Raw genomic sequence first — 26,938 nt, forward strand, 5'->3', positions numbered from 1 at the left:
TCCCATATTCATCTCTGTCCTTTTTCCAGAGAAAGTGACAAGGAAGCCCTCAAGAGACTGCCAGTTGTGTGTATTCTGCCAAGCATATTTTTATGCATTCTCTCAGTCACAATCAGCAAAATCCATCATCTGATACCACACATATTCAGAAAGTACAAGCAACACTCCTCTGGCAATTTATTTAGACTAAGAGGCAAAATCATATGCTATTTTGGATAGCTTCCTCCTTAACCTGCACAAAACATTTCAGATATCAGACAGCAGCATAAAGAGCAAGGATCCCATTCATTAAACAAGACTACAGCGGCAGCTCTGTGAATTAGGCAAAATCCACCCACGACAGCAGCAGTGCTGTACAGCAATGTGCAGCTGCATCTAAAGGGCATCCTCTGCTCAGCAACCAAGTTTTCCTTTAGCACTGCCCCTTTCCTCAAAACAAAAATAATGACAACATATCACATGCCTGACCACATTTATGCAAGAATGCACAACAATATTTTGTACCAAGTACCGTACTACATTTTGGAGCATTACATAAAGCCACACACTGATGTGGACAACCCTTCAAAGCTTTGGCAGCAGCTAGGAACTCTCATAATCTTACAAGTCTTATTCTGAATAGAATAAAACAGAATATTTATATGAGAACAAAATCCCACTCAAGAAACAACCCACACCATGTAACATCATGCCTGCTACCAGCCAGAGGGCACCTGCACCTTGTTTTTGCCACCAGACACATTTTCACAAGCCATAGTCTTGGCAGGATGAGTCATTCTTCCGGTGTCGTGGTGAAGCTGCTGTTTTTGTAGGTGATGGAGAAGCTGCACCAGGTAACTCAGGCCCACCTTCAGCAAGGACTGGTGCCGAGGCCAGGAGAGGCACTTTCTTTCTTCCCAGGAAACCAGCTCCTTCAAATCCCATTTTCTTTTTGCTTTCTGCTTTGGTTTCATTCTCTTCTTCTGGTCCTCTTCTTTTGAGATCCAGAGAATTCTCTGGCAGGCGGTGAACCTCTGTACTGCAACACCCACCTGCATCTGTCATGCCTGTGCCTCGCACTTCAAGTGCTGCTGATTGGACTGCCTTCCTCTCAGCTGCACTGCCCTCAGCTGTTGCCTTCCTGGCCTCTATCTGGCTTGAATTCCCATTTGCAGCAGTTGCCTTTTCTGTTGGGCTTTTGCTGGATAAGTTAAAAGCCTGGAAGTCCCGGTAGCTGTGAAAGCTCTCTGTCCGCCTTGCTCTTGCCAAGAGGGGGCTTTCTCTGTATGGCCGCACAGAACCGTACGTGGCTGTTTCGTGGATCGTTTCATGGTGCTGCAATTGGAGGCTTCAGAAAATACAAGAAGAGCAGATGTTAGGCTGGGAATAGCAGCCAGTTCTTCTGTACACCATTGCTCCCACCTACTGCAATTACCACTGCAACAGCAATACACTCATGACAGCCACCACACAAAGGCTTCCAGATCACTTCAGATCTCAGAGGATACTTCAGTCTGCACACATACAAACCAGTAGAAATCAAGGAGTATGTGTGTGTAGTTTAAGCCACATAGGGCATGAATTCAGAGGCTACAGCCTTCAATTCACCAAACCTGTTTGCCTACTTGAAAAGCAAAACCTTCGGTGTCTGCAGCTGGTACCACCCTTGGTGACTTACCTGGAATTAGACTCCCGAAGCCGGTTTGGCTGAACAACTGAGGTGGCAGGACTGATGTTGGGTGTGGCACAGCGAGATGTACTCAAGTCACACTGGTCCAGCAGCTTGAGCAGCTCCTCCTCTGTTGGGCCACCAACATCTGCAAGAGAGAGAGAGCTCTTAGAGGCCAAGTCCATTTACTGCAGTCAGGCACATCTGAGGACATGAAAAAGAACCACACCACAGTCCTGGCATAACACAACCTACCTTTGTCTTCACTCTTATTAACCATGTCCATAGCTGTGGTCAGGTCCCACATCTGGATGCTGCCATTGGAATGTCCAGTGAAGAGGTAGCGGCGTGGCCGGGAGCCCATCCTGCTGGATCCTTCACATTCTCGCACAGTAAATGACGAGATGGTAGTGCAGTCAACTGCCTGGATCTCACAGATCCTACAGGAAGAGAAATCCCAAGTTACTTGCACCTGGCAGAGTTTGGCCACTGAAGTCAGTACTGGCTCATTCATTTTCTGAGAAGGCACCAAACTTGCCATCAGAAAAAGACATTTTCTCCTGATGGAATTCCTTCCCTGCATGGCTGGCACACTGCTCAGCTGCAAACAATCCCTTCCCACCCCCAGTCCATCTGCACTCTAACTGCTTGCTTATTAGGCAGCTCCCACATGTTCTATGTCCATTTGCTATTTGCAGTAATAAGAAAGCTAAGGCTCTCACAACAATGACAGAAACCAGCCCCTTCACAGGCTAGACACTCTAGGAAACTAACCTGCAGAAACAGGCCATTAAACCACAAAAAGTTATACAAAAAAGATATACAAAAAATCCAAAGATTATATATAATGTAGATGTTATCTATGAAGATAACTTTTGTGATATCACAATTTCAATTTCACTTGTCATGGCAGACTTCCATTGCTTTTTTCCCCTTTATTTTAGAAGCTTATGAGGAGTGATGAGAAGAAAAGGACTCCCAAAACTAAGCTGCTCATGCTCTGGGTAATTTGTTTTACTGGCCCTTTATAGTGAACTTTTCACCCAAGCAGAGCCAAAATAAGTCATGGTGTTGAGGCATTAATGTTTTCATCCAGATTCAAAGTTATTAGGCAAGAGTTGCAAAAACGAAGCATAGAACTGAGATGCATTGTCTTTTCTGATCTCTTGTCATCTTCCTAGCCTAACAGGAAGAAAAGCAGCTGCGGATTTGACAACATTTTTTTTACTATGTTGGCAGCAATGTCAGCAGAATATTATGAAGTCAAGCCTAAGAAAATAATTGAATAGATGACCTAGAAAACAGTACCTCCATTTTAAAGGTTCTAATATCTTCAAGGCCAAGTGCAAAGTAAGAGAGAAACCCATTTGTGAGCAGCCTAATCCCTGCCACCAGCAACTTCAGCATTAGTTTTGAAATTAACTGTTAGCATGGTACCATGGTTGAGAGTCACATATTCTGTAGAGGCACAGAAATGTTTGTTTTGTGAGCTCCATCATGAAGTGAGTCTCTGATATCAGACTTCTCAAAAAGCCTTTGAGGTTATAGTAATTGTTAAGTAACAGTTCTGTTACTGGCACACAGAGTTCAGCCAGAGCTGTCAAGCATAGTAGAAGGCTGTTATGTGCAACTGCATGCACTGAGCATGGAGCAGGGAGACGTCACCACCTGAACAGGCCTCGTCCTGCTTCTTTCCCCCTTAAAACATGGATGTACCTTTTCCCAGTTGAAGACAGCCTTACAAACAGCTTATTTGTAATGGGAACAACTTTTTGGATAAACACCTGTTGATCATCACGTTCACCAAAGGGTCCTAGAAGAAAAAAAGGAAAGATTACTTGTTTGTTTGTTTCAATCCCCTCAACTTTTTTCCCAAACAGTTCTGAAGACCCAGACTCCTATGAGTATGACCACTGCAATTTTAAAGTATCAGGAGCAGGAAGCCAAAGATGTAGCTAGCAAAAGCCATCCAGTGGTTAGCACTCTCTACAGATCCAAATCAGTTTTTGTTGTTCTAAGGGACACGCATTCTTAAGTTTGCTGTGTGTTCCTGGAGGAATTACTATGTCAGCACAAACGCTAGGTTAGGTCTCTATAATAACAGTAAGTAATTTGTTATTTTGCAGCTCCTACATGTCTAAATGCTTAATCAGATTTCTTGCAACTGACTCCAGCCTGTGTTCACAGGGCACCCTATTCATCAAAGGTTCATTTGAAAGGCTCAGACCACCAAGTAATCTAAACTACCTGCCTACCCATATTTACCAACACACATTCCTTCAGTACCTTGCTAGAGCAATGTGCTAGCACCCTTTGCCTCTGCAGTTGCAAGGCTTCAGTGAACTTTGTCACCACTTCAAAGTCATTTAAGAATTTTTTCCATGCTTTGTTTAACTCCAGCTAAACAGTGAACTAGAATTTCCAGTAGACCAAATGTTTGCTATGCTCATCTGCTTAATACAGTCTTCTGTGCTTTCTCTCATTCTCTAGTTAAATCAGAATTGAAATGTTACATCAGTTCGTTCAAGGGAGAGGTATAGTATCTGTGTTCCAAAGACTTTTTTGTCTCTTTTTCTGTCATTCAGAGTAAGTCCTTTAAGTGTACTCATTCTCTACAGCCTAAATAATAACTCCAAGTGAATCTTACAGATACTTGCCATCGTTTCAAAGGGAGAGCAGTGTACAAGAGCTTACACCCATCGTCTTGCATGTTATAGGGCTGAAGGTCTGTTAAACCATTATCAGACTAGTGAAGGTACAGGCACAGCACAAACCAGAGACATCCTACCAATGTCATTTCCAGAGCAGTAACTGCCATGACTCTCTGCTTCCTCCAGGGATAAGATTTTGAATGATGCAAGAGGGGTTGAGCCTGGCTGAGTGGAAATCATACCCCGGAACCGAGTCACAGTCCATGTCCTGACATGGTTGTTATCAGCACAAACTAGAAAGGAAAAGATGTGCATTTACAAGGGATGACAAAACATTTAGATAAACTTCTCTAATGATCATCTATATGATAGTTTTTCAAGACTGAGCGATCAGCAATTTAGTCAATGTGAGGTCACACAGCATCTCCATACAATTTTCTAACAGTCTACAAATTCTTGCTGATGTCCTATTTTCTAATAGTTTTGTTTCTTCACTCAGAAATTCAAAAAACTGAGATAGGTGCAACACCAAACTAAGGTCTGGTCTAGCAGCAATAGCCTACAGCCCCTTTCAATCCCCTGTGTGCAGATGCTAGGACAAGATTTCATGAGAGCAGGCTGGCAGCAGAACCCTCCTCACACAACAGCCCTATTCCATTGAATTTATTCATTAACTCAGTTTTGTACATAGAGATGTGCCTTCTCCTGGTATTGAGGGTTTAGCAGCAACTTGCAGGGGAACAGATGACCTCTGGGCTGTTTATTTGCAGTATAATTGGATATCATGTTCCTGTTCCTTTTTCTTAAATAACGGGATAGCAGCAGGATGTAAACCAGTTCTCTGCCATACCCTGGCTGCTGGATTCCAGATGAAATAGGTTTTTACAGAGGAAGGAGTGACTGCATCTTCTCTGCAAGTAAGACACGTTCCTAAGCATAAGACCAGGACAAGAAGAATAGCACAAGAGCCACTGGGAGACTGCAGAGAAAAGAAACAGAGACGGCCCTCTGAAGTCACGGGAAGGCTTTTTCTAGGGCCCAGGAGGAGATGGTGCACATTTTGCTGCAGCCCAGAAAGCTCCTTAAAGGCTGTTAAAAGAAAACTAGTGCTGAAGGACCTGCACACAACAATAAAAGTTGACATAGATACATTTGTTTACAAACCCTTTTATTTCTACAAACGGCAACCTTGGAATAAGTCACAAATGAAAGAGTGAGTTGTTCTAGTATGTGGTCAAATAAAACTCGGGCCTTTCAACTGCTAAAGGCTTTGAAGGAAGCTTACTTTAAGAAAGAGGACCCAAGCAAATCTAGCCCTTCCCTTATCCCCAGATCTGTCCAACCCATTTCCATTACATGTGGGAATGATGCAAGTTCTACAGCATAGCATACAAATACTGCATTGCTCAGGAGGAGGGGAGAAGCACCAATCTGTGCACACCTTACCTGACACGAGGTGTTTCTCTGAGAGCATGATCTTGGTGACAGGGCTTCGATGAACCGTGAAGGTCTGAAAGAGCTGAGGGCCAGATCCGACAGTCTCAGGGTGCTGCACAATCACCCTCACTGCTCCAGAGCTGGTGCCATATGCAATCTCAATCCAATTGCCACTTACACCTACAACAAGCAAGAGCACAGTTGTTCCCCCAGGAATAAAAGCTAGGCATACTGGGGGCCTGGGAAGGAGACAGCAGAAAACAGTATTTCCAAGCTTCCACAGTAAGAAAGCTATATTTTTTAAATACTGTTTACTCATTATTTTCCCATAAACACTTTGCCACTAAAATGATTTCAGGTTTGTTTGATTCCATACTACATGCTTCAACAGTGTCTTAACAAAAACCTTTTTTCACATTCTCCCTTCTGAAAAAATAAATGGATGAAGTCATATAGTCAGGATATTTTGGCATTCCTCACAGTGCTATTATGGTCTATAGGTGCCATGCAACATTTATTTTTCTGCTTTAGTTGGAGACAAATGGGAAAGCAAAGCAAAACAGAAAGAATTACAGTTTAATAGGTCACTGTGGTATCCATAATTTTATGTGAAAGTAACCACTTTCTTCCAGTCTGGGCTCTTTTGAGTTTTACTTTGCTTTGGGTTTTTGTTGTTGCTATTGTTTCTCTTTTTAATTTAAAAGATAACTGCACCATAATTAAAAAAGCATCATCAAGCTGCTGGAAATGTTTCTTAGCTTATTGGTTATAAAGTCAGACACAACATCAGGGTTGTGTCTCCCCCTTGCCCAGTTCAGCACAAACTATTTCAGCAAATACAATTCATAACCTAAGTGCCTCTCTGGTGCAAAAAACTTAAAACCTACCAAGATACATTAGGCACAAGCATTAATATAGGAATACATGTACCTATTTATACAGATTACAGGTGTAAGGGAAAACAGCTATGCCTAGTATTCATCAGTCATTTGAAGATGATAAATGAAGAAAAATTCATTCTTTATGTGAAGGCCTACCTTTAACCCTGCTAAGCATCCAGGAAAAGGAAATAGGAAAAGTCCATTTAGAAAACAGGAAAGCACATTTCTAACAAACTCTCAGTGAAGAGACAGTGGTAGAATACTGACTTGTTTTAGGTGTGAGGTAGACACTGAGAGCTGTTATAGCATCATTGGAGGGATCATGGTACAATTCTGTCACAAGAAGATCATTGTCTTTCATTCGAAGTGGGAATTTCTGCATGTCTGTGGGGAGGAAATATTTACTCTCATTAGGCAGAGTTGTTCTGATGCATCTTAAGTCAACTAAAGAGTGTAACAAAAAAACCAGAAGCACCTCCTATTTATTCCACCTTGCTCCCATTTCTTACCTATATAGTAGATAGAACCATTGTTGCAGCCCAGCAGCAGGAAAGACCCAGCAGTATCATAGCTTGTGATAGGAACAACATCCTGAACCTAGCAGAAACAGAAAGGAAAAAATAATCAAATCAAGAATTTAGGTTGTTACTTCCTCAGTTTTCAGACATTTTTGATGTATTTTGTCAAACATCACTTGAGTTTGATACTGGACAGAAGCCATTGTGCACACACTTGCATGTACAATGGCATTCTTGAAGTACTGCATATTCCTCTACCAAACTGTATCTGAAGTCCTGGAGTTCAGCAGACAAATTAGCACAACTGCTCTGGAAGATCCTTCTCTGTGTGAAGGAACAAAGCTTTGAGAGTTGCTCCTAAACCACGTCTTCAAAAGTAGATTTTTTCCCATAAGCGAGTGAGTGTCTTTCACCCTTTCTGTCCCCTCCCTTTTTCCATTTCTGACAAGTCTTTAAGAGATTTTTGGACCAAGGAACTAGATGTTACCTCTTTATGCCTTCTTTTATCCCAAATTTTATCCCTCTGCCAAACTAAGGAAATCTCTGCCTCTAGGAGATATATAATGAGGGCTAAAAATTCTTGTTCCATTACACTTTCTCACTTCCAACATACAATGACACCAACCAAACTGGAAGACAGCCCTGTCATATTTTACCTACTGAACTACAACTCAAGGTGAGGTTTAAAAGGAGTGTCCTCCTTATTAAAGGATTAAAAGGAATCCCCCTAGGATTCCTCCAAGTGGGACAGAGATTTCAAGCAAAGAAAAAGTTTAGCTTCTCCGAGGTAAAGTGTCCTATTTCAAACAATTATTTTTTGCTTCAGCACTGAGGAGGGAAAAGCCAAAAGCCATTTTATCCAGAGCACTCAAACATGTACAGTGTCATGGTATTCGTCCTGTACTCTATGTTTCAGTCAGTTCACTTACTAGACCTTGAATACTAATTAATGGACATTTCAGTCTAAGTTCTCATTTCTCTCTGACCAGCATCGTCCTTCCGATTGCTACAGAGACTTGAAAAATCATTTGCAAAATACTTGCAATGAATCAGCTGGATAAAAGCAAAACATACCAACCAAAGAAACTTCCCCACATCCCAAAGAGCTTGGACTCTAAACCAGTATCCCTTCCTAACTTTAGGATGGTCTGTAAGTCCCTAGAGGATTTTATCTTCTTTTCTTCTGCAACAAAAAGAATTGCTTAGTGTTCCTAGATAGGAACTCCAGAGGTGACTCAGCAGCTGCCATCTGCCAAGATGTGAACTTTCATTAGGAAACAGAGCAATCCTGTACAACAGCCACTGGTAAAGAATAGCCAGTGAGAATCCTCACTTTGCCTAGTAGGATTTTCTGTCACACTCTACTGCTTTACATTACCTTTTACTCTATAGCACTTAATAATCTGCTTCCTTTAAGCTCTCCTTTGCTAAGAATTCCATTACTAATTTATCTAGCACCCACACCTCCTTCTCCTTTTAGCATGCAACTGAAACACTGCCAGAGGAATAAGCACTAGGGAAACCACACCACTAGTCCGCCCAAATCTCCAAGAAGGGAATATGCAAGAACCAATAAGATGCAGAGATGAGAATTCCATCTTCAGGGTGTAATACATCAGAGATCACAACACAAGGAAGAATAGATTTGCACAAATAAAAGTAGAACTTAGGAAGACATCAGCCTGAAAGAAGATGAAGTTGTACTCTGAAATGGAGCATCAGCACACTGTTCTACAAAAACCTCTCACTGAAGCAAGTATGATTGCATCCTAGGTCCAGAGCTGTGGGCAACTCATAGAAAGCAGTCAGTCAAATATCAGATATTCTCATTAGCAATTTCAAGACCAACCCTGCCACTTTACATCTTTATGGAGTTCTTCAGGAAAAGAATATGGTCTAAAGGGATATTAAGATCTACAGGAAGACATTTGTGGGTTGTTTTTTTCTTACTAGCAAAAGAGCCCAAGATACAGAAGGCACCTTGAAATGGTATTGGTTTGGGTTTTTTGTTTGTTGATTTGGTTTTATGTGGGTGGGTTTTGTTAGTTTTGTGTTTTGTTGACTTTGCTTGTTTGTTTATAAAAGGAGCTATTGTCATCCCCTTGAAAAAAACCCATCCAAAATGTTTTATAGACAATATAAACTGGTATATATATATAGACTGGTATATATATAGACAATATAAGCCTCTCAAAGATTTCGTACTCTTCCATAAGAAATGCTTCCACCAAAGGAATAGTCAGTCAAACTGAGGAACCATTCAGGTGATCAGAAAGATTTCTGTGGCTTCTCCAGAAACAAAGATGATGAATGAGACATCAGATTTTATTTCTTATGACTTGCTCCTTTAGAAAATACTGTTAAACACCAGCTTGCCACATAGCATTAAGTTGTTCCTTAACAGAAGATTTTGAAAGGCATCAGTAGAACTTTAAATAATGTTTTGTTTAATTCAAGGCCATACTAACCTGTCTGTCTCTGATGCAGAAGAAGAGTTATCCCACACCTATTATCTCTTATTTGTTACCAGTACTGTCACTTAAGAGTCAAATCAGAACTTAGTCAGCAAATAGTGCAGCAGCCTCAGGTCAGTTCTGCCTCTTGAGATTTGCAAGACATTTTTGGGATTTTCAGTGCATCCAGGTTTTGTGTCACAAAGGTGTACATCCAGCTGCATTACAAGCTTTGTTATTTGAATGCTCAGCTGTTTCTCAGACTCATACTGACTCCATGGATCTATCTATTTAATGTGCATTCTGACAACAGGAATCAGTGCAGCCAGAAGCATCTACACACAAGACAGGCATCATTAAAGTAGAGTCATGTATTTCTGTTGACAAAGAGTCTCCTATTGTAAAGCAGCTTTGAAGATCCCCAGATAACAGACTGCCTTCTTGTTTTCTTTCAGATGGTCCAGAAATTGCTGTCACACATTCCCCACAATTTTATTTCCTATGATGCTAATGAACTTTTTACAAACTTAGTAATCCATAAAGAAGTTTAAATACACTGGTACTTGACACTTATTACCAAATCACACCACATCATTTGAAAGCTTAAAAAGCATGCTTCTTAGCAACACCAAACAAGGCAACATTCTGCTCACAGGCACAATACCCAGGTGATAAACTCCATAACACTAGTTCAGGCTGAAAACCCTGTGTTAAGCATCTCCCACGTGCTTTTAAATGAATTTATTCTCTTTTTACTAGAAAGGCATTGCAGCTTGTAAAAAGTGATGTGGAACATTGAACAGACCTGCCAGTGCTGAGTCACAGCATTCCACACTCCAACTTTCCCTGTATGGCTTGTAGCCACCAACTGGTTGCCAATGAAGAAGAGAGCATCTACAGGCACTCCAAGACTGAACACTCCTGCAAAAAGTAAAGAGGCTGTGAAGCTCATCTAAAATAAAGAGAAAAACACAGTAACAATGGAATCTCTCCATTATTATCAAATCACATTTAGTCCAGTAGCAAGTAAAGAACAGCCAAAACTGGGTTTGCAGTGTGCTAGGTGAGGCAGCATGCATGCAGCAAACTGGGTTCCCCTGAATGGCAGTATGATGTCATCTCTGCTAATACCATCATTGTTTGGAAAGGAGAAAAGAGGCAAGAGAAGTTAAAAGAGCCCTATTGAAATATACAGACATTTTCCTACAGCCATCAAGTTCTCAAATGGTTTTAAAATAAATAAAAAATTATATTACAGCAGATAGGAATTTTTGTTGTTTTGTGGGGTTTTATTTAGCTGTGACTATGAAGCATCATTTAAGAAACAATAATTTCATGGGTTTTGCAAATTTGTGCCATACTAGTTTGCAATTACCTGTTAAAATAGTACAAATTCTAGATGACTTTTTTTTGTAAGTGCGGTCAAGTAAAAATATTTTGAAAACGGATTTCAGGAACTAAATATGACTGCAAGGCTTCAGCCTTATTCTTTGGAAAAGGCTGAACAACTCAAATGTGACCATATTTGAATGCACTCTAATTTCTCTTTTAGTAGAAATACTTGAACTCAGAAAAATAAGCAGCCGTCAAAAGCCTACTTATTTCTTTTCATTCCCAGATCTTTTATTTCATTGCAGTCCATAAGCAGAGAGTACAGGCTAACAGGCTCTTAAAACTTGAAGCTATACAGGGAAGCAGTTTCACCAATCATCACATACTATTCAAATGTGGAAGATGAAACTTACCAGCAAATAAATGCTGGCCTTCCAAGTAAAGGAAATATGTCATCAAGAACATTTCACTTGATAGAAATCAGCACAGTGCAGCTCTTGACAGGCATTGATGGCTGTGGTTGTGGTCAACCTTAACATGTGAGGCCTTCCACAAAATTGATCCTTTGAGCTTCCAAGTCTCATCATAGATCCAATATTAATAACTTTAATTGAACGTGGACTTGGATAGCATTCCACATTTTGTGCTACTTATTGGCCACGCATTTAAAAGTTACAGCGTACTCAAAAGGGCTGAGGTAATTTCCAAGTTTGCCAGCTATGAAGTCCAGCAAACTGGCCCTGTAATTAATTGGGTTGTAAATAATTCTGGGCTATGTTTTTCTGCCTGGTAAGTACAAAAATACTAGGGATACATTACAACACCAAAGTGTCAAGCTTCACTCACAAATTTCCTATTGCATCCTGCTCACTCTATATATTTATATTACTGCTCACTAATATACCTTAACTGCAGCAGATAGATGTTGTCAGAACAAGAGTATCCTATAGCTGGAAAATTCCTCAACATTGTTTAAGACAAATTCAAATGAACAGACTGCCATTCCCACACAAGTATCAGCCCTCTGTAACATCAAAGAAGGAATCTGAGGAAGTTGTTTTAATTATGGTGCTAAACCATTTTCCAGGGCAAAGTACAATCATTCAATGCAGATAAGATTCAGCAGTACAGGACACATGAAAAAGGCAATAACAAAAAATCCACAGAAAGAACTAGAATTGATTACTCCGGAGAAGGATGAGGTTCAAGGAAATCAAGGAAGACAGCTTGAAAGGTCTGGAGGAATTTGAAGTGTCAGTCCTGCTTAGGCTCAACAATCTTGAGACTTGTCCACAGGGGAGACAACAGTATATGTAATGACAGGCTCTTGTCCTAAGGGTCCCTCTCAGTAAAATAGTGCTTACAGCAGCAAGCCAGCAGCAATGTCTTATGTAAGTAATATGGAAAGGGAAGAAAGCGCTCTGGGAGAGCTCTATCACAGAGATGCCAGCCCACACAGTTTGCTGGGGATGGTGTTGCCAGGCTCCAGCAACTGTTTGGAACAAGTAGTCTCTTTCACAAGATGACAGCAATGTACTGTATCTCTAACACAAAGCAGCACTGCGAGCATTTGTCTCTACAAGGAAACAAAACAGCTACGTTCAAGTTATAACTGTTAAACACAAGCATTTTTTTAAACCAATCAACATGACCTATTATCCAAAAGAACAGCAATACATTTTGGTCAATGTCAGTCTGACTGAGAATTTCATCCTGCAGGCACTTTCTGTCTGTTTCCCCCCTCCTCCTGCCCCAAGTGGAATTACTCTGTTTCACAGTGTCACTTGAATGCAGTACAGCTTGGCTAGCAAAAGTCCTTGCTTCAGTTTTGTTGCCATTTTCAGTCATGGTCTAAGCTATCAGAATTTTATGATACTGGCATATTTTAGAGTTTTTATTTGAGCTAAAAGTCCACTTATGGTTTTTTGTGTCTCTTTGCACTTGCTTTAAAAAAAAAATATATATAAGATGCTGCTTCTTGTATCTTACTGCAAATCCCAAGGTAACACAAGTAGCTAATTGAAACTAGAAAATGCAGGAGGAATGTAATGGTAGCGTGCTTAAAGCTATGCCTGTTACAGGAGTACAGCTCTCACACCAACTCTTCCCTGTCCTTAAGATTCAGTCAACAGGAGCAAAGGAGAAGAAAAGGCTTCTCAGATCTGATAATTTCATAGTCAACTCTTATACACACCTTTTGTATTTTTTTAAAAATACAATGGAATCTCCTTTTCCATTTTGCTGACCATGATTATATATAAGAACGCTAAGAGTCACAAGCAAAAGAGCAGTACACAGCTCACACAAGACCTTTGCCTTTCCCCATCTTCAAATATGACTTAGTGTTTTCACACATTCATGCAGGAAAAAAATATGCAACATCCATTAACACAGCTAGAAATTGCCTGAAAATCTGTCAAATAAGTTCTTCTTTAAAGGCACATGAGTCAAAACTTGAATTCAGTAATTTTGACTTTAATTAATGGCTACTATAATTCTCAAGGCTTCAGCTCTGGAAATGCATCTAATAATAAATTAGCTCAGCATTAAGTTTCAGAGAAAAGTGCTCACATAACCAGACTGCTGTCATACTTTGCTAGCAGTATCCACTGCCAGAGGAAACAGACATTACTGGCATAGCAGTGGTTATTCAAACACCAGGGATTAGGCTAGAGGAAGCTCCAAATACTGTTCCCCTCAGTACCTCCCAAATTTGCCCTATATTTGAACAGCAATGACTCAGACAAGCCATCAGATGGTACCAGGGAATATTTACTTCAGGAAATGTCTTCTTGCTGTTTCTAAAGCTTACAATTGTGTCCTTCAGTGCCAAGGTGTATAAGGAGTAAATCCTGTATGCTTAAAGGAATAGTGTGGGCTTTTTTTCTACCCTGACACTCAAGTTATAAACTCAAGAAATTTTCATCTTCCACACTCCATTTATGAGCCACATTTCTCTATGCAAAAATGTGGCTTTAACAACACAAAGGAAAGGAAAGAGCAGAATCACTTTGTATCTGTAGGTTTCCACCTCCAAAGCTTAGTTCCATTGTGTTACAGCCTAGATGCAAATGCAAGTCTAGGGAAATCTTAAACTCTTAATTTGAATTTATACACAAAAACCTCAAACTGAACAGTAAGTATTGGTTACTCAGTGCTCTTTTATTCTCCATCTCTTTGACTTTGAGACAAGATTCCTGGTGCAGAACTGAAGGAAGTTAAAACATTAACAGGTTGCTGCACTATAGCTTGTTTTTTCAACCTGTGAAAGTGAATACCGAACACCAGTAATCACACATACCTCAGAACAAGGTCTCAGACTTCCTTCTAGTTAAACACACACACACAAGAGAAAAAACAAAACAGGTAATGATAGGTACCAATTTCACTGCCACTACCACCATCTTGAATGCTCCACAAGATAATGCTACTCTCCGAGGCAACTGCAACCATCTTGTCCTTGTCTCCATGAGGTCCTCCAACCACCTTGGCATTGAGAGCCACCCGCTCAATGGTCCAGTCCAGATAGGGACTGGTGAACACCTGCTGCCACCCAGATGACTCTTTGATTCTGGAAGGGCAAAGGGGAGAACAGGGAGCAGATGTCAGTGACTCATGTACAGATAGCCCAGGCTAATCCTGAACCAGTGTGGATGATTCAGTCTTACAGTCTAAGCCACAAACTTCAAATTCTAGTTAAGAACTACAGTCTACAAGAGCTGCATTTTTTCCAATTTTGAAGTCTGATATTGCATATTATTTCAGTGCTTTGCAGCTGCTGGTCTTTTTCTTAATATAAGCACATCTGATATGAAAGTTATAAGATGAAGCCAAAAGCTTGGGCTAAAAAACACTAGATAACGAGGTTCAGGGTAAGACTTTAGGAGAAAACTCCATGCAAGAAACCAAATCATGCTTTAGCATAAAAATCTCCTCTCCAGACACATTTTCTATATATGGTGTACTGTAAGCAGATAATACTGAACTGACTGTAAGCTTTATTTTTAAAGAATAACTCCCCTGTGCATTTTTAAGATTTACATGCTGTAGGAGCAATTTATCTTACTTAAATTCAGGCAATAATTTAGATACTTTGCAATGGAGCTACAGCAGACTAGATCTCTGCAGTCAAGTTATAGAAAATTAAAAGCAAAAAGACTTTTTAGCATTGTTGCCATTATTTCACTTCAATGTTGCATCCTGCCTGGAGCTGAAGCACCCACCCACGCAACATGCAGAAGTTGTAGTGAATAGATTTAAGAGCACAATTGCAGCAGCAAGACTCTGAATGCAACCAAGACATTCTCACAAACCTTATGATCAAATTTTAAAAGACTTTTATCATACTTCAAAATTTAAAAAAAAAATATTATCTTTAAGATGCCCTGTACTTTGTTCTAGAAGAATGGAGGAGGGAAAATTCCACCACTGTATTCCTAGAGCTCCTTCAAGTTTTGGAAGAAAAAGAATGCAAGACTGCTACCTTGAGTCTCTGTGAAGAAAAGCAGCACTTAAAACTGGCATGTTGACCTGCACCCTCTGTCACCAGCCATTCAAGTCTGACATGGTTTATCAAAAGCATCACTAATGACATAATTTCAATGGCAAAAAGTCTTGTTAAGTAGTTTACCAAACAGGAAAGAGGCAGAATCTTTCAAAAGTGAGTTAGCAACCAAGGAAAGCAGTCAGAGATAAAATCCTAAAAAGGGGACAGTTAGCACAAAACCAATTGCCAATCATTGCCTCTTTGTCAGACAAAGGCATTAAGCAGAGCAAGGGAATCCACATTTAATACAAATTAAAGCCAAAAAAGTGCAGTGGGGAATGTAAGTTAGATGTGATTAAAGGTACAAAGTTTAAGCAACTGAGTTAGTATTCTAGAGAGTGAATAAGCAGCAAAGTTTGGCTTTAGCTTGGCAGTAAGCAGAAAGAAGCTGTTCACATTATGTTCTTCTCCCCTCTTTTTCTGAACCACAGTATGACAGCCATGTTAGATTGGTCTGGGCAACAGCTCTTGTTAAAACATTTCTTTCCATCCAAAAGACAGCCACCAATTAAATCAAGACTATGAGATTTGAACTAAAGACAGCTTCTGTAACGTGGAGGTGTTGCTTATCTTCACCTGATCTTAAAAAAATAGCCAGTTTGTTTTCAAGACGTTGAAGACATTTTTCAGCCATCCAAGTGAAGCAGCAAGTGTTTAACAGATCTGCTCAGCTAAAAAAAACTGAAGACAAGGTAGCAAAATTATGTAGCAAAAATTCATTAATTTTCAGCTGATAAAAAAATTTTGTAGCAAAAAATTCATTCAAATCAACTTCAGCTGCTGCAGCTTCCTTGACAGTGTAACATCACAGACTGTTTCCAAACTCACAGCAGGAAAATTTTTAAAATTAATTTTCTGTTGAAAAGCCTGCTTTAAAACAGTTGTATTGGAGTCAATTTGCAAATTTTCCAACAGTATCAATAACTGACCTTAAAGCAAAATTTGAGTTCCTATCATGCTTTTTATTTTCACCAAAAAAAAGAGCAGCAACTCATATTCATAGGAAGAGACTGAATGCATTTATCTACTGCTATTTCAGAGTAAGAATTTTGCTTTGCTCTTAGCCAATAATAATGATTTGTTTTTTAGCTTCCTATAAACTGATAGGCAACTCTATTCCTACCTGTAGCAAACAGCAAAATGGGCATAGGCAGCTACTATCCAATTGTGGTGGCCAGCTACTATTAGGACTTTGCGTGGGTCCACAGGAAATCCTAAAAACAACAAAGCTGAAGTCAGGAAAGTGATAAGTATTAGATGAGCAGAGACATCCTCAACAGGATAGAGCTCTCTGCTAGGATGTGCAACAGAAACTTTGATAATTAGGTTTTCAAGAATAATTTTCAGCAAGATTCTAGTTCACAGTATTGCTCCTCACAGCCTTGGTATGCTACAGAATTAATGCTTGAAGAATGCACAATTTACCTCCTTTTAGCCAGGACTGCCTGCTTCCAAACCTCTAGCAGCTCACTAAGAATGAGCAATTCATATTCTTTTTTTATATTACATAGATTTCCCTTTAACATAGTCTGGATTTTCCTAACACTGCTACGATTTACAGGATTATGACAGAAATACGACACTTCTAACAGTATCATTTTGCTTGCAAAGTCAAAAGCTGGAAAATGACAGAATTCAGATCTATCTCACTTACAATTTTTATGTGCAGACTACCTTTACTCTAAAAACTTGACTCTTTCAGGGCAAGTGAGGCACCAAGAACAAGGAAGAGGTAGAAGAGCAGGAATTAGGCCCTGAAAAAAGACCAAAGAGACAGTGGCCACTCTGGTTTTTATTATGGTTTTAGTACAGTATAAGGCATTTGTCTAAGGGGCCATGCTAAGACTGCATGAAGAACTTTGATTTGCCTTTCTCTCACACCTGGACTGTGAAGCAGTGAGCCTTCAATACTGTATGGGGAGTAATCTTAAACTAAGTAGTCAGCAATTTTAACCAGGCAAACACAGAGTAGCAGATTTAAACCAGATACAGCCACACAGTTCTTATTTCCCAGAGACAAGCATCTTTGCAATTCGCTTTGATGTTAAAAGTGACACTCCTCACCTAGTCTGACTGTACCTTCCCCCGTACCAGCAAGAGTAGGCTGGACACCACCTCCGTGCATCTCACTCTCGTTCTGACCTGTTCTGATGTCAGTCAGTGGCCCAGTAGTATTATTTATCTTACGGCTGGGAATACCTATTAAAAAAAAAAAATTGTTTGTGTCCCTCTTTATATTTCAGCAATATAACAGATATTAGTTCACTTCAGAAATACAGGTTAACACTTGAGCATTTTGATGAAAATTTAATTTATCTGCTACAAGAAACAGGCAATACTGTAACACTGAAACAGGAAATGCTTTTGCTCTCTACATTGACATTCACCATCTAAGGAATTATCTTCAGAAAACTTGTCAATAATTGGCAAGATATCCTTTAGACTTCAGGTTAATACATGAAATGTGTTCATCTCTACAGGGAATTTAAAAAGTACAACAGGTACTCATGTTGGTAAAGGAAAGCTCATTAGTGGTGATTTGTCACTAGGCAATAGGACGCCCAAGGTAACTCTACATTCAGAAAGAAGAAAGCAGCCCATGCTGATGACACTAAAGTGAAAGGCTCCTGAAGAACCTCTGCTCTAATGTACAACCAAACACAGCTTGCCATACCCCTGCCCAGTATTCTAAACATGCTGTTTGTTACAGCACAGAGATCAAAGTCCTAGGTTTAAATCACAAGTGACAGCAAACAACATCAGACCATGAATACAAGAATACCTGGAGGAGGTAGGTAGCCATGAAAAAGGACACTGCCACAAGATGAGCGTTCCAGTTCTTCACATAGTAGCAATCTTCTCACTAAGGAGGAAACCCAGATATGACCGCAGCTTTCACTTCCTTGAAAACATTACATTATCTCAAATATCCTTCCTTTTTAAAAAACTCTTACTTTGAAAATCTTCAGGGTTACAACTGCCCAGGATTTGTCAGTAGAGCATTACTACAATAATAATTATAAGATGAGTTCACATTAAGAAAAAAAAAGTTACCTAAAGGAGTGATTCCATAGAATTCAGCTTCGTGCCTGAGAACATTAATACTCACTCCCCTACAGAAACAGGAAAAAAACCAAAAACCAACAAGCACAAAATGAGCCAATACTTTGAATATAAATGCTTGCATACAACTGGATAATACAAATCTAATTATCAAGCTACCTAACAGTTTATAGAATTACCACAAAATGCATTCAACATGCTGATGTTTGAGATTTCAAAGTGGTCTTAATTTGAATCAATTTTCATTAAAATAAAGATACAGAAACAATAAAGAAATACACTGCAAGGAGTGGTCTACATTACAAGAATCTACTAACAAAACAGAATGTCACCATTTCTGTTTCCACCATGACATACATATACTCTAGGCCTGGCCCAACATCTGTGAGGGAGCTGAGCCACATACCAGGCACACAACTAGATGAGTAAGATGAAATATTCATCACTTGAACACACACTTTGGATTGAAATGAACTTCTTACCGTAAGTCTAACTCCTTTGTGCGAAGAAAATTTAAAATGGGTGCAAATGCTGCTGGATCTCGATCAATAAATATCTGCAAAGAAAAATGTCTGTCCTTAAGTAGTGCTATGGAACAACCATCAACTAAAATGCTATTTTATGCTGAATGTGGGAAAGAGGAGTTGAAGATAAGGAAGTGAGCAGACAAACAAAACTCAAAGTTTTTGAGCCTCTTCTTTGTTCTCATTATTCTACTGCCCACTAATTAAACATTCCTATAGGACATATACACAAACACTGTTGCAAATAGATGGCACTTAATAAATCTGTTCTTTGGGTTCTAGTCTCCACAAAGGACAATGGATGCTTTCACATTCTAGCATGTGTTCAATATGCAGTAACCGTAATAAGCTCTCAAGACAGGTTTTGACGTTTTTAAATTCAATTGCCATCAAAACTACCTCTACACTTGTAGCAAAGTACTGTGTGCCTTACTACTGCTGAACAAGAGTACTGTAACTATAGTTTCCTGTTTAAGAATATCATACCCACAGACTGAAGTGGCTACATGTTTTTGCCAAAAAAAAAAAAAAAAAAAAAAAAAAAAAGAGTGACATTTCCAGGGTGGATTACTCAACCACACATGTGATGCCCGTCTAATGAAAATCACACCTCGCTGCAATATAGCAATTAGCATCTGCTCTGTTTAAGAAAAGCAGAGTTGCTGTTTCTGCATTACCTGTATAATGCATAATTAGCATAGAAGTATGAACATTGTTTCAAGCTAAGGGAAACTGAAAAAAGATGAGAAGCAAGAAAGCCAGAGTTGTCACTCATTTTCAGTGAAAGTTTAGCCTGACTCAGGCAGTGTAATTCCATTAGCACCCACAGTGGAAATGCTTTGGGAGAGAACCTAACCAAAAGCATAACACAGAATTAATGAGTTACAGCACTTTCATTACTCACAGCACCAGTTTCATCCTTTAGTGTTGAAATTCTTCCGCTCAGCAAACTGAAAAACAGGAAATCTTCATTAGATGTCCCCCAGAAATGTACTGACACAAATGTAGGGTAGGAACACTCTGGGTCAGTTAGCTCTCCGTGGTTACTTTTTGCTAACACAGTTTATCAGAGCAAACAAAACAGCCAGAATGCTGGAGGAGTGAAATATCTCTCCTGGACAATGGAGAAGTGTATGCACACCTAAGGACAGTCTCAGAGCTGCACCATAAGGACCTTCAGATTTCCAAAGAAAATAGACACAAGACCTAGCCTGAAAGGAGGTAAAAGTTTTCCCAGGCCAGGACAGTCTCAGAGCTGCACCATAAGGACCTTCAGATTTCCAAAGAAAATAGACACAAGACCTAGCCTGAAAGGAGGTAAAAGTTTTCCCAGGCCCTTAGAGGGCTATGTAGTTTTTTAAAATCTAGTTAAATTGGTAAAAGCTGCTGAAGCAAAAATGATGAGTAAACAACTCAGTCTGTAAGGACAAAAGTGGCATGAGTTCATTTTTACACAATTCTACTTCAAAGTTTTTCTCCCATCAGATCAAACTACTTTTTCTCCAGACCCTATAAAATACAATGTCAAAATCTCATTTTACAGGTAAGATGGACACCAACAGCTTTCACTTGATTCTGGATGATGACTATCTGAGGTTTTCCAGTATTGGATAACTTTCAGAACAACCTCCTTAGCATATTTTGTGTTGAGAGACTGGGGAGCAGCAGGAGAGTTCCTCCTTGTGCCTTTCCTTGCATGCCTCAAAGAAGGTGACATTTCCCTGGCATTTCTTTTATCTGAATATCTCAATAAAATAGGAACAGGAAATGTTGCATATGTCAGCAGCAAGGCTTTCATTGGAAAAGGCATCTTGAATGTAAAAATTAAATGTAAGGAAGAAAAATTGCCAGCATTTAGGTCTTCCTCTGTGGCTTTAGGATTAACTGGGGTCATAGAGGTACAGCAGCTGCAGAACAAAATCTAAACCTGCAGAACTAGTAATGGCACTGATATAAATAGAGAATATTCAATAATTCAACAGCTTCTGCATCACAAGTTAAAACCCTCAAAACTTTGAGGTAATTCAGAGTGAAGCAATAACTTGAAAAAACCCCAGCCCAAACAAAACCAAAAATGTTAAAGGCACTGCTAATGCATATGGCCAGTAAGATCACAAGTGGTAACCGAATCACAGCCAGTGGCATGCCCCTTTCCTGCAGAACTGGAGGTTCCACAATACTCCATCTAAAAAGTGACAGCTCCTCAGCACATATAAGCTGCCATGGCTACATTCAAGCAAGAAGATGCCTCTTGGGTAACAGCTTACCTCAAATGAATCTGTCCCATTGCTTGAGATGGGGGGGAAAGCACTAATACTATTTACAACATAAATTAAGAACTGAGAACATATTTTTTTTTTTAAGTGTTTGCTGAATGTGATGATATATTACAAATACCTGGAAAAAAATGAGTCTGGAATCCACATCAGTGTTTGTCTTGATGTGCTGAACCTATGAAAACAAAGTTATAAGTTCAGAATCAACTGTAAAATTGGAAGCAAGACTGCTTTATCTAAAATTACATGATTTGTTCTACAAAGCTAATATCAAACAGATTGGGTAAGTTTGAGATGTTTAAAACACCTGCAACAAGTCAGAAGTTGCAGATTCTTTGCACAGATTATCCTTAAGCATGAAGCAGGACCATCTGGAGACCACAAAAGTAACATTCTTTATATGCTTGTAACACACTGTCCCAAACATCCTGTATTTCCTGGTTCCCACACTTCAACATTAATGCTTGCAGAAAACCTTCCACAAAGCCCAAACACTGCTCCACACACAAAACCCTAACAGTAAAATATATATTTATCATCAGTGTGCTGCACTTGTCATTAACTGCATGTTACTCTGCTCCTCTTTCTTAGGACTGAAAGGGTGCTACATTATGCACTGCAAAAGACTACAGTGAGCTTCAACTTAATATTTCATAGGAACATGAATTATTTGCCATTTTCGTATTTGGGCCCCTCTTGGGGAGGAGGGAGGGGCAATAACAATAACAGTTAAAAGAAAAAACCATTATTTACTCTTAATCATATTGTGAAATAATACAAATTATAATATTACTTATGATGCCAGACAATACTTTACATAATAAATAACTGTGGAATATTTTATACTACTTCTGGTTTTGATTTAACATGAAGGAAGACAAATGAACTGGCAGCTTGGACAATGAGCTCATGCTCTGCATCACTCACTGGCTGTACATATCCTCTTACTAGTGCCATGACTAAAAAAACCTCTGGTGACCTCTTCATTAATGGAAAACAAAAAGGATATGCGAAAGTAAAATTCCATTGCAACTTAACATCTAGTATGGGATTACAAAATACAAAATATTTTTTGAATAAAAATACTTAGTCATAATTTATGTAACTTTTACTGCTAGTATTTTCCAGGTTTGAAGGGGGGAAAAAAAGTAAACAAACACCATTACTTTATGCCCCCAGAGGCAGAAACACAGAAGCTATGTGGAACTATATAAAACATGGATTGTGCATCTGCTCACTGCAAACAATGGCAAATCTGTTCTTAACAGAAAAGCTACAGCATCAGCATTCTAAGCACAGGCATGCTTTTTAAAGCAAAGCCTTTAAAAAAAACAAAACAAAACACTTCTCTAATATACTTCAAAGTAGTTTTGCTCAGCTTTTCTCATCAGTAATACAGGTCACTACCTTTGTCTAAGAGATGATTAATTTAACTATATTATAGCATGTGAAAACAATGAATTACATTAATTTTATCCAGAATTAATCCAGACACTGCTTGTTACTATAGGGATTGATGCAGCATCACCATCATCCTCTTTCAATTTTATCAGCGTGTTCAGACAGCCCCAGGATTTCCTGTCTGTAATTTAGCACTATGGTACCAGTTTACTAAGCAATAGCCCATACTAACATATACTTTAGAACTTTTAATACATAGGCATTAATCTATGTAAACACGCAGACAGAGTCCTCCTTTCCAGATGCAGAAAGAAGCTTAGCCAACAACATTTACATGCACTGGCGTATCTGCAGCTCCATGCAGCGGTCAGACAGGCCTCATAAAAGGAAAACTAGGCAAACCCAGGGCAAAATCCTCAAAAGACCCTTACCATATGCCAGTTTAAAGTTATTTGAAACAAAATATAGGCATCTGGAAACAGGTGTGACAAGTGAAAGCTACAAAACAACCATTTTCAAAGTCAATTTTCCTTGCAGAGTTACATTATAACCAGAGGGAGATACAGAGTCAAAAGAATTCACCCAATTTGATACAGTAATTTCTGTGAACATTAACTTGAAAGAGACTTTTGTTCACAGTAAAGGAACTCACTGAAGTTGTGACCAGGAAGTGACAGAGCCATCACACACAACAGAGAAGTCCTGACTGTTCCAGGGAGCAGTGGGGACCTCGTGTCTGAGCATGGAAAAGCTGGGGTCTCTGTATTACGGGCTCCACAGCATAACTTGTGTCAGAAATAGAGGGGAGCGCTCATTTCCTCCTCATACAATTCTACAAACAACACTTAGAGTTTCAGGTTTCTAGTGAGAGTAATGAGAACTACTGAAGAGGAGGAAACATGTACAATATCCTACTCTTACCCACTTGCTGTGCACATCATCCACTCCACTATCAGCTAAGAGTCACCTGCCTTTGCAAACTGAAAAACATGGCTCAGGTGTAGTTTTCAAAGGACATGGGCACTACAAGGGAAGCTGAGCTTGCAAAAGACCAAAACTTCTCACACAGAAGTACTACAGGGCAGAGTCTCTCTATTAAAGGGGAAATATCCATGCACACGTCCTATTGCTTCCCTCCAAATGTTGACTGATTTGCCTCATTCTTCCCACCTCTCTGTGAAGGCAAGCCCTCTGAGGGTGTGTATTTCTTCCCTGATTAGTGCCCTTTCCATATTTCTCTCTTCTCTGCAGAGGCATTTAATAAGGAAAGCAGCTTTAAGATTGCACGGGTAATAAAATCCTAAAAGTTAAACTGGTCTGTCATTTCAGGTACAGAGTTCACTGAAGAACCTTATGCAGCATAACATGACATCTGGTCCAAGCCTACATCAAAGTTATCTTGAAAGTATCATTTCAGGTGAGTTTCGCCTGTGCAAGTTACAAGCAGTTTCTCTGGGTTAAACCAGGTTCTTAAAGTCTTACTAAAGCAAAGGAATTCTGCATCGATTTCTATGGCACTCCGGTTCAAGAAAGGCTGCAACACACAACTTAGTTATCAGATCAAGTCCATGTCTGAGTAATGCAAGAAAATTCTTAAAATAGCAGTAGTAGTTCCTCCTACTTATAGCTGTCTCCACGTTGTGCACGATACTTGGGAAAACACATTACTTCAGTTTCCACGAGCTACAGTAATCTGAATGATTTCATGCCTGAGCATTTTGACAGGAATGTTTGCACTGGTTATCACGCAGATTCCGACTATAGCTGTCCCACAATTCTCTGCCTCAGCCTGCCAAAACCTCTAATCTGCCAGCTTCCACACTTCAGCGTACATCTGAAAACAATACAGCTCTTTATTCTCGTTGACACCAGCAGTATCACATCAGCGATTTTAATATCTTACTCTCTGAGGCTGCTACAGGGACTGTTCACTAGAAGCCTACGGATGTGACGGCAAAGCAAAGCTTCTATCCCCGAAGAAGCAGGATTCCCGGAGTCTCTAAGCTGTATGTAAAGCAGGCTGTCATCGCGGGCAGACACCACGCGGAGCTGCCAACACCCCCGTGTCCGCCTCGGGTACCCCCGGCCCCGCAGAGCGCTGGGTGAAGGCTCAAAGGCTCATCCCGGCCGTGCCGGGGGCAGCGCCGGCGCGCAGAGCCCCGCGGGGCAGTCCCAGGGGCGGCCGAACCCCGCTGCGGCCGGCGGGCCCCGGCAGGGCCGCTGGGCGCTGCCCCTCGCCCGCCACCGCCGGCCCGGCCCGCCCGCTCACCTGGTGCCGCCCACGTTGAGCTGGATGATCTCCCCGCTCCCGGCGCCGGCGAAGCCGCCGCCGTTCCCCGCCATCTTCCCCGCCGCCTGCTCCAGCCGGCGCCCGCCGCCGCCTCCCGCCGGGACCTCGCGGTCGGGGGAAGCAGCGGCGGAGCCGGGCGAAGGCGGCGGGGAAGGAGGCGGCGGGGGATCGCCCAGCGGCGGCCGGGGCAGGGTCGGCGGCCGGCCGGGCTGCGGCCCCACGGGCTCCCGGCGCTCAGGCCCGGCCAGGGGCGGAACGGGCCATGGCAGCACCGGCAGGAGGAGCGGGGCCGGCGCGGGCCGAAGGGCCGCGGAGCGGGGGCGGAAGGCGGCCGGTGCGGGAGGCGGGGCCGGCCCGGCTGCGGCGGGAGGAGCCGGCGGCGCCCGCGGCAGAGACGCGCCCGGAAGGGGCCGGCGGGGCCCGCCCGCCCCGGGAGCCGCGTCACGCCCGGGGCACGGTAGCTGCGGCACCGGCGCCGTCGTCTGGTGCGGTTTTAAAGGAACGGGGAGCCGCCAGTGACCCCCGCCTAGAATAAAGAGAAGGGCAACGGAGCCGGTGAAGGATCTGGGAGCGCAAGTCCTGTGAGGAGCAGCTGAGGGAGCGGGGGGGGGTTAGCCTGGGGAAAAGGAGGTTCAGGGGTGACCTGATGGCTCTGTGCAAGTCCCTGAAAGGAGGGCGTAGCCAGGTGGGCGTCGGTCTCCTTCAGGCAACCAGTGACAGGAGAAGAGGCCCCAGCCTCAGGCTGCAGCAGGGGAGGTTGAAGTTGGACCTTAGGAGGAATTCCATCACAGAAAGGGTGATCAGACTGGACTGTTCAGGGAGGTGGTGGAGTCACCATCGCCCAAGGTGTTTAAGGAAAGACTGGATGTGGCACTTGGTGCCTTGCTTTTGTTGTGGTGCTCAGTCACGAGTTGGACTTTAGAGGTCTTTTCCAACCTAATTTTGTGAATGCCATGACTAGAGTGAGGTTTTACTCGGCCCTTGCATCCACCTACCCACAGGCACGCCAGGCTTAGGAGCTCAGGCCCCTGGTAAATGTCAATTCTGTGTGAGACAGGCATGGAAAAGGAAAGTTCCTAGAAAACTCAATGAGAAGGCAGTGAGCAGACTGTGGAGTTTAAAGCCTAGGTTGCAGCCTGCAATCATTAATCAAATTCACCAATTAAAGGACAAAAATATTAGACATGACATATCCAAGCCCACAATGCAGGCTTTTCAGGAAAAAAAAAATCCATCACGTCACCCCATAAAGAAAAATTGAGGTGGAAATAAATGATAGTGTGGTTAGTAAAGGAAGTAATAAAATCATGGTTTATATTTTTGAGGGCATGCTTTATGATCAATTCCTAAACTCAAACAGGGAAAAGAATAAGCAAACACGAGCCTAAATTTTTAGTGAAATTTGCCCTAGACATTGAAAACCCACAAGGAGGATCCAGGCTCTGTTTAAACCTAATGTTTTTCCATGGGACTGAATGGATAGACTTCAAGCATGCTCAAAAATTGTGTTTTGAAAACACTGTTAGCCTAGGAGTAAACTGCTTGAAGTTACCTGGCTGCTTCCTCACTTGCATACCTTGGAAATTAAAAGTTTGTTCCTCTAGTCATATTATAGAGCCAATTTGATGAAGGCTATGAAGATGCCCTTGTCAGACACGGAAATTTTTTGAAGGAATGACTTCTCTTCCACAAGACCCTATCGCTGTCACAGAGCAACAAGCTGTGCTGGCTGTCTGGAGCCAAGTGTCTAACCAGCATAGTGTGTAAAAGTCAAATACTTCTGTACTGCATTCTGAATATGTTCTGAATATGTTAGCACAGCTGCTGCTGTGGTGTGTTTTGCCCTACAGCCCAAGAGAAAAGGAAAATTAAAAAGCAGCTGAATGTGTCACCAAGCTCTAGGCCTTCATGCTTTCTG

The 26,938-nt window shown here is 41.1% G+C and overlaps 1 protein-coding gene across 3 annotated transcripts; it reads right to left on the reverse strand.

Moving 5' to 3' along the window:
• Positions 1-64: 64 nt before the first annotated feature.
• Positions 65-25,387, reverse strand: KCTD3 (potassium channel tetramerization domain containing 3). 3 transcript variants are annotated; one of them, XM_059841051.1, is made up of 19 exons: positions 25,000-25,245; positions 24,634-24,734; positions 21,451-21,504; positions 19,958-20,003; positions 19,012-19,085; positions 18,521-18,579; positions 18,249-18,368; positions 17,531-17,665; positions 16,590-16,680; positions 14,301-14,491; positions 10,394-10,509; positions 7,127-7,214; positions 6,885-7,001; positions 5,746-5,916; positions 4,437-4,592; positions 3,365-3,461; positions 1,904-2,088; positions 1,658-1,796; positions 65-1,327 (listed from the first exon to the last, which is right to left on the reverse strand). In XM_059841051.1, exons 3-19 carry the CDS (start codon positions 21,477-21,479, stop codon positions 745-747), a joined length of 2,397 nt encoding a protein of 798 aa, XP_059697034.1. In that variant the 5' UTR covers positions 21,480-21,504; positions 24,634-24,734; positions 25,000-25,245; the 3' UTR covers positions 65-744. The 3 variants fall into 3 exon arrangements, with proteins under 3 accessions (XP_059697034.1, XP_059697032.1, XP_059697033.1); XM_059841049.1 differs by lacking the exon at positions 24,634-24,734 and having other exon boundaries at positions 25,000-25,387; XM_059841050.1 differs by lacking the exon at positions 24,634-24,734 and having other exon boundaries at positions 18,249-18,329; positions 25,000-25,318.
• Positions 25,388-26,938: the final 1,551 nt, after the last annotated feature.

This window comes from Haemorhous mexicanus, chromosome 3 (genome assembly GCF_027477595.1).
Source record: "Haemorhous mexicanus isolate bHaeMex1 chromosome 3, bHaeMex1.pri, whole genome shotgun sequence".
NCBI lineage: Eukaryota > Metazoa > Chordata > Aves > Passeriformes > Fringillidae > Haemorhous > Haemorhous mexicanus.

What these genes read in the sequence shown, in the direction of transcription:
- KCTD3 (XM_059841049.1), bottom strand. Translation starts at nt 25,073, where the DNA reads ATGGCGGGGAACGGCGGCGGCTTCGCCGGCGCCGGGAGCGGGGAGATC. An exon ending in CTCAACGTGGGCGGCACCAG is followed by an intron (nt 21,505 to 24,999) that starts GTGAGCGGGCGG and finishes TTGTTTTCATAG; the next exon opens with GTTCAGCACATCAAGACAAA. An exon ending in CTGTCTTCAACTGGGAAAAG is followed by an intron (nt 2,089 to 3,364) that starts GTACATCCATGT and finishes CTCTTCCTGTAG; the next exon opens with GATCTGTGAGATCCAGGCAG.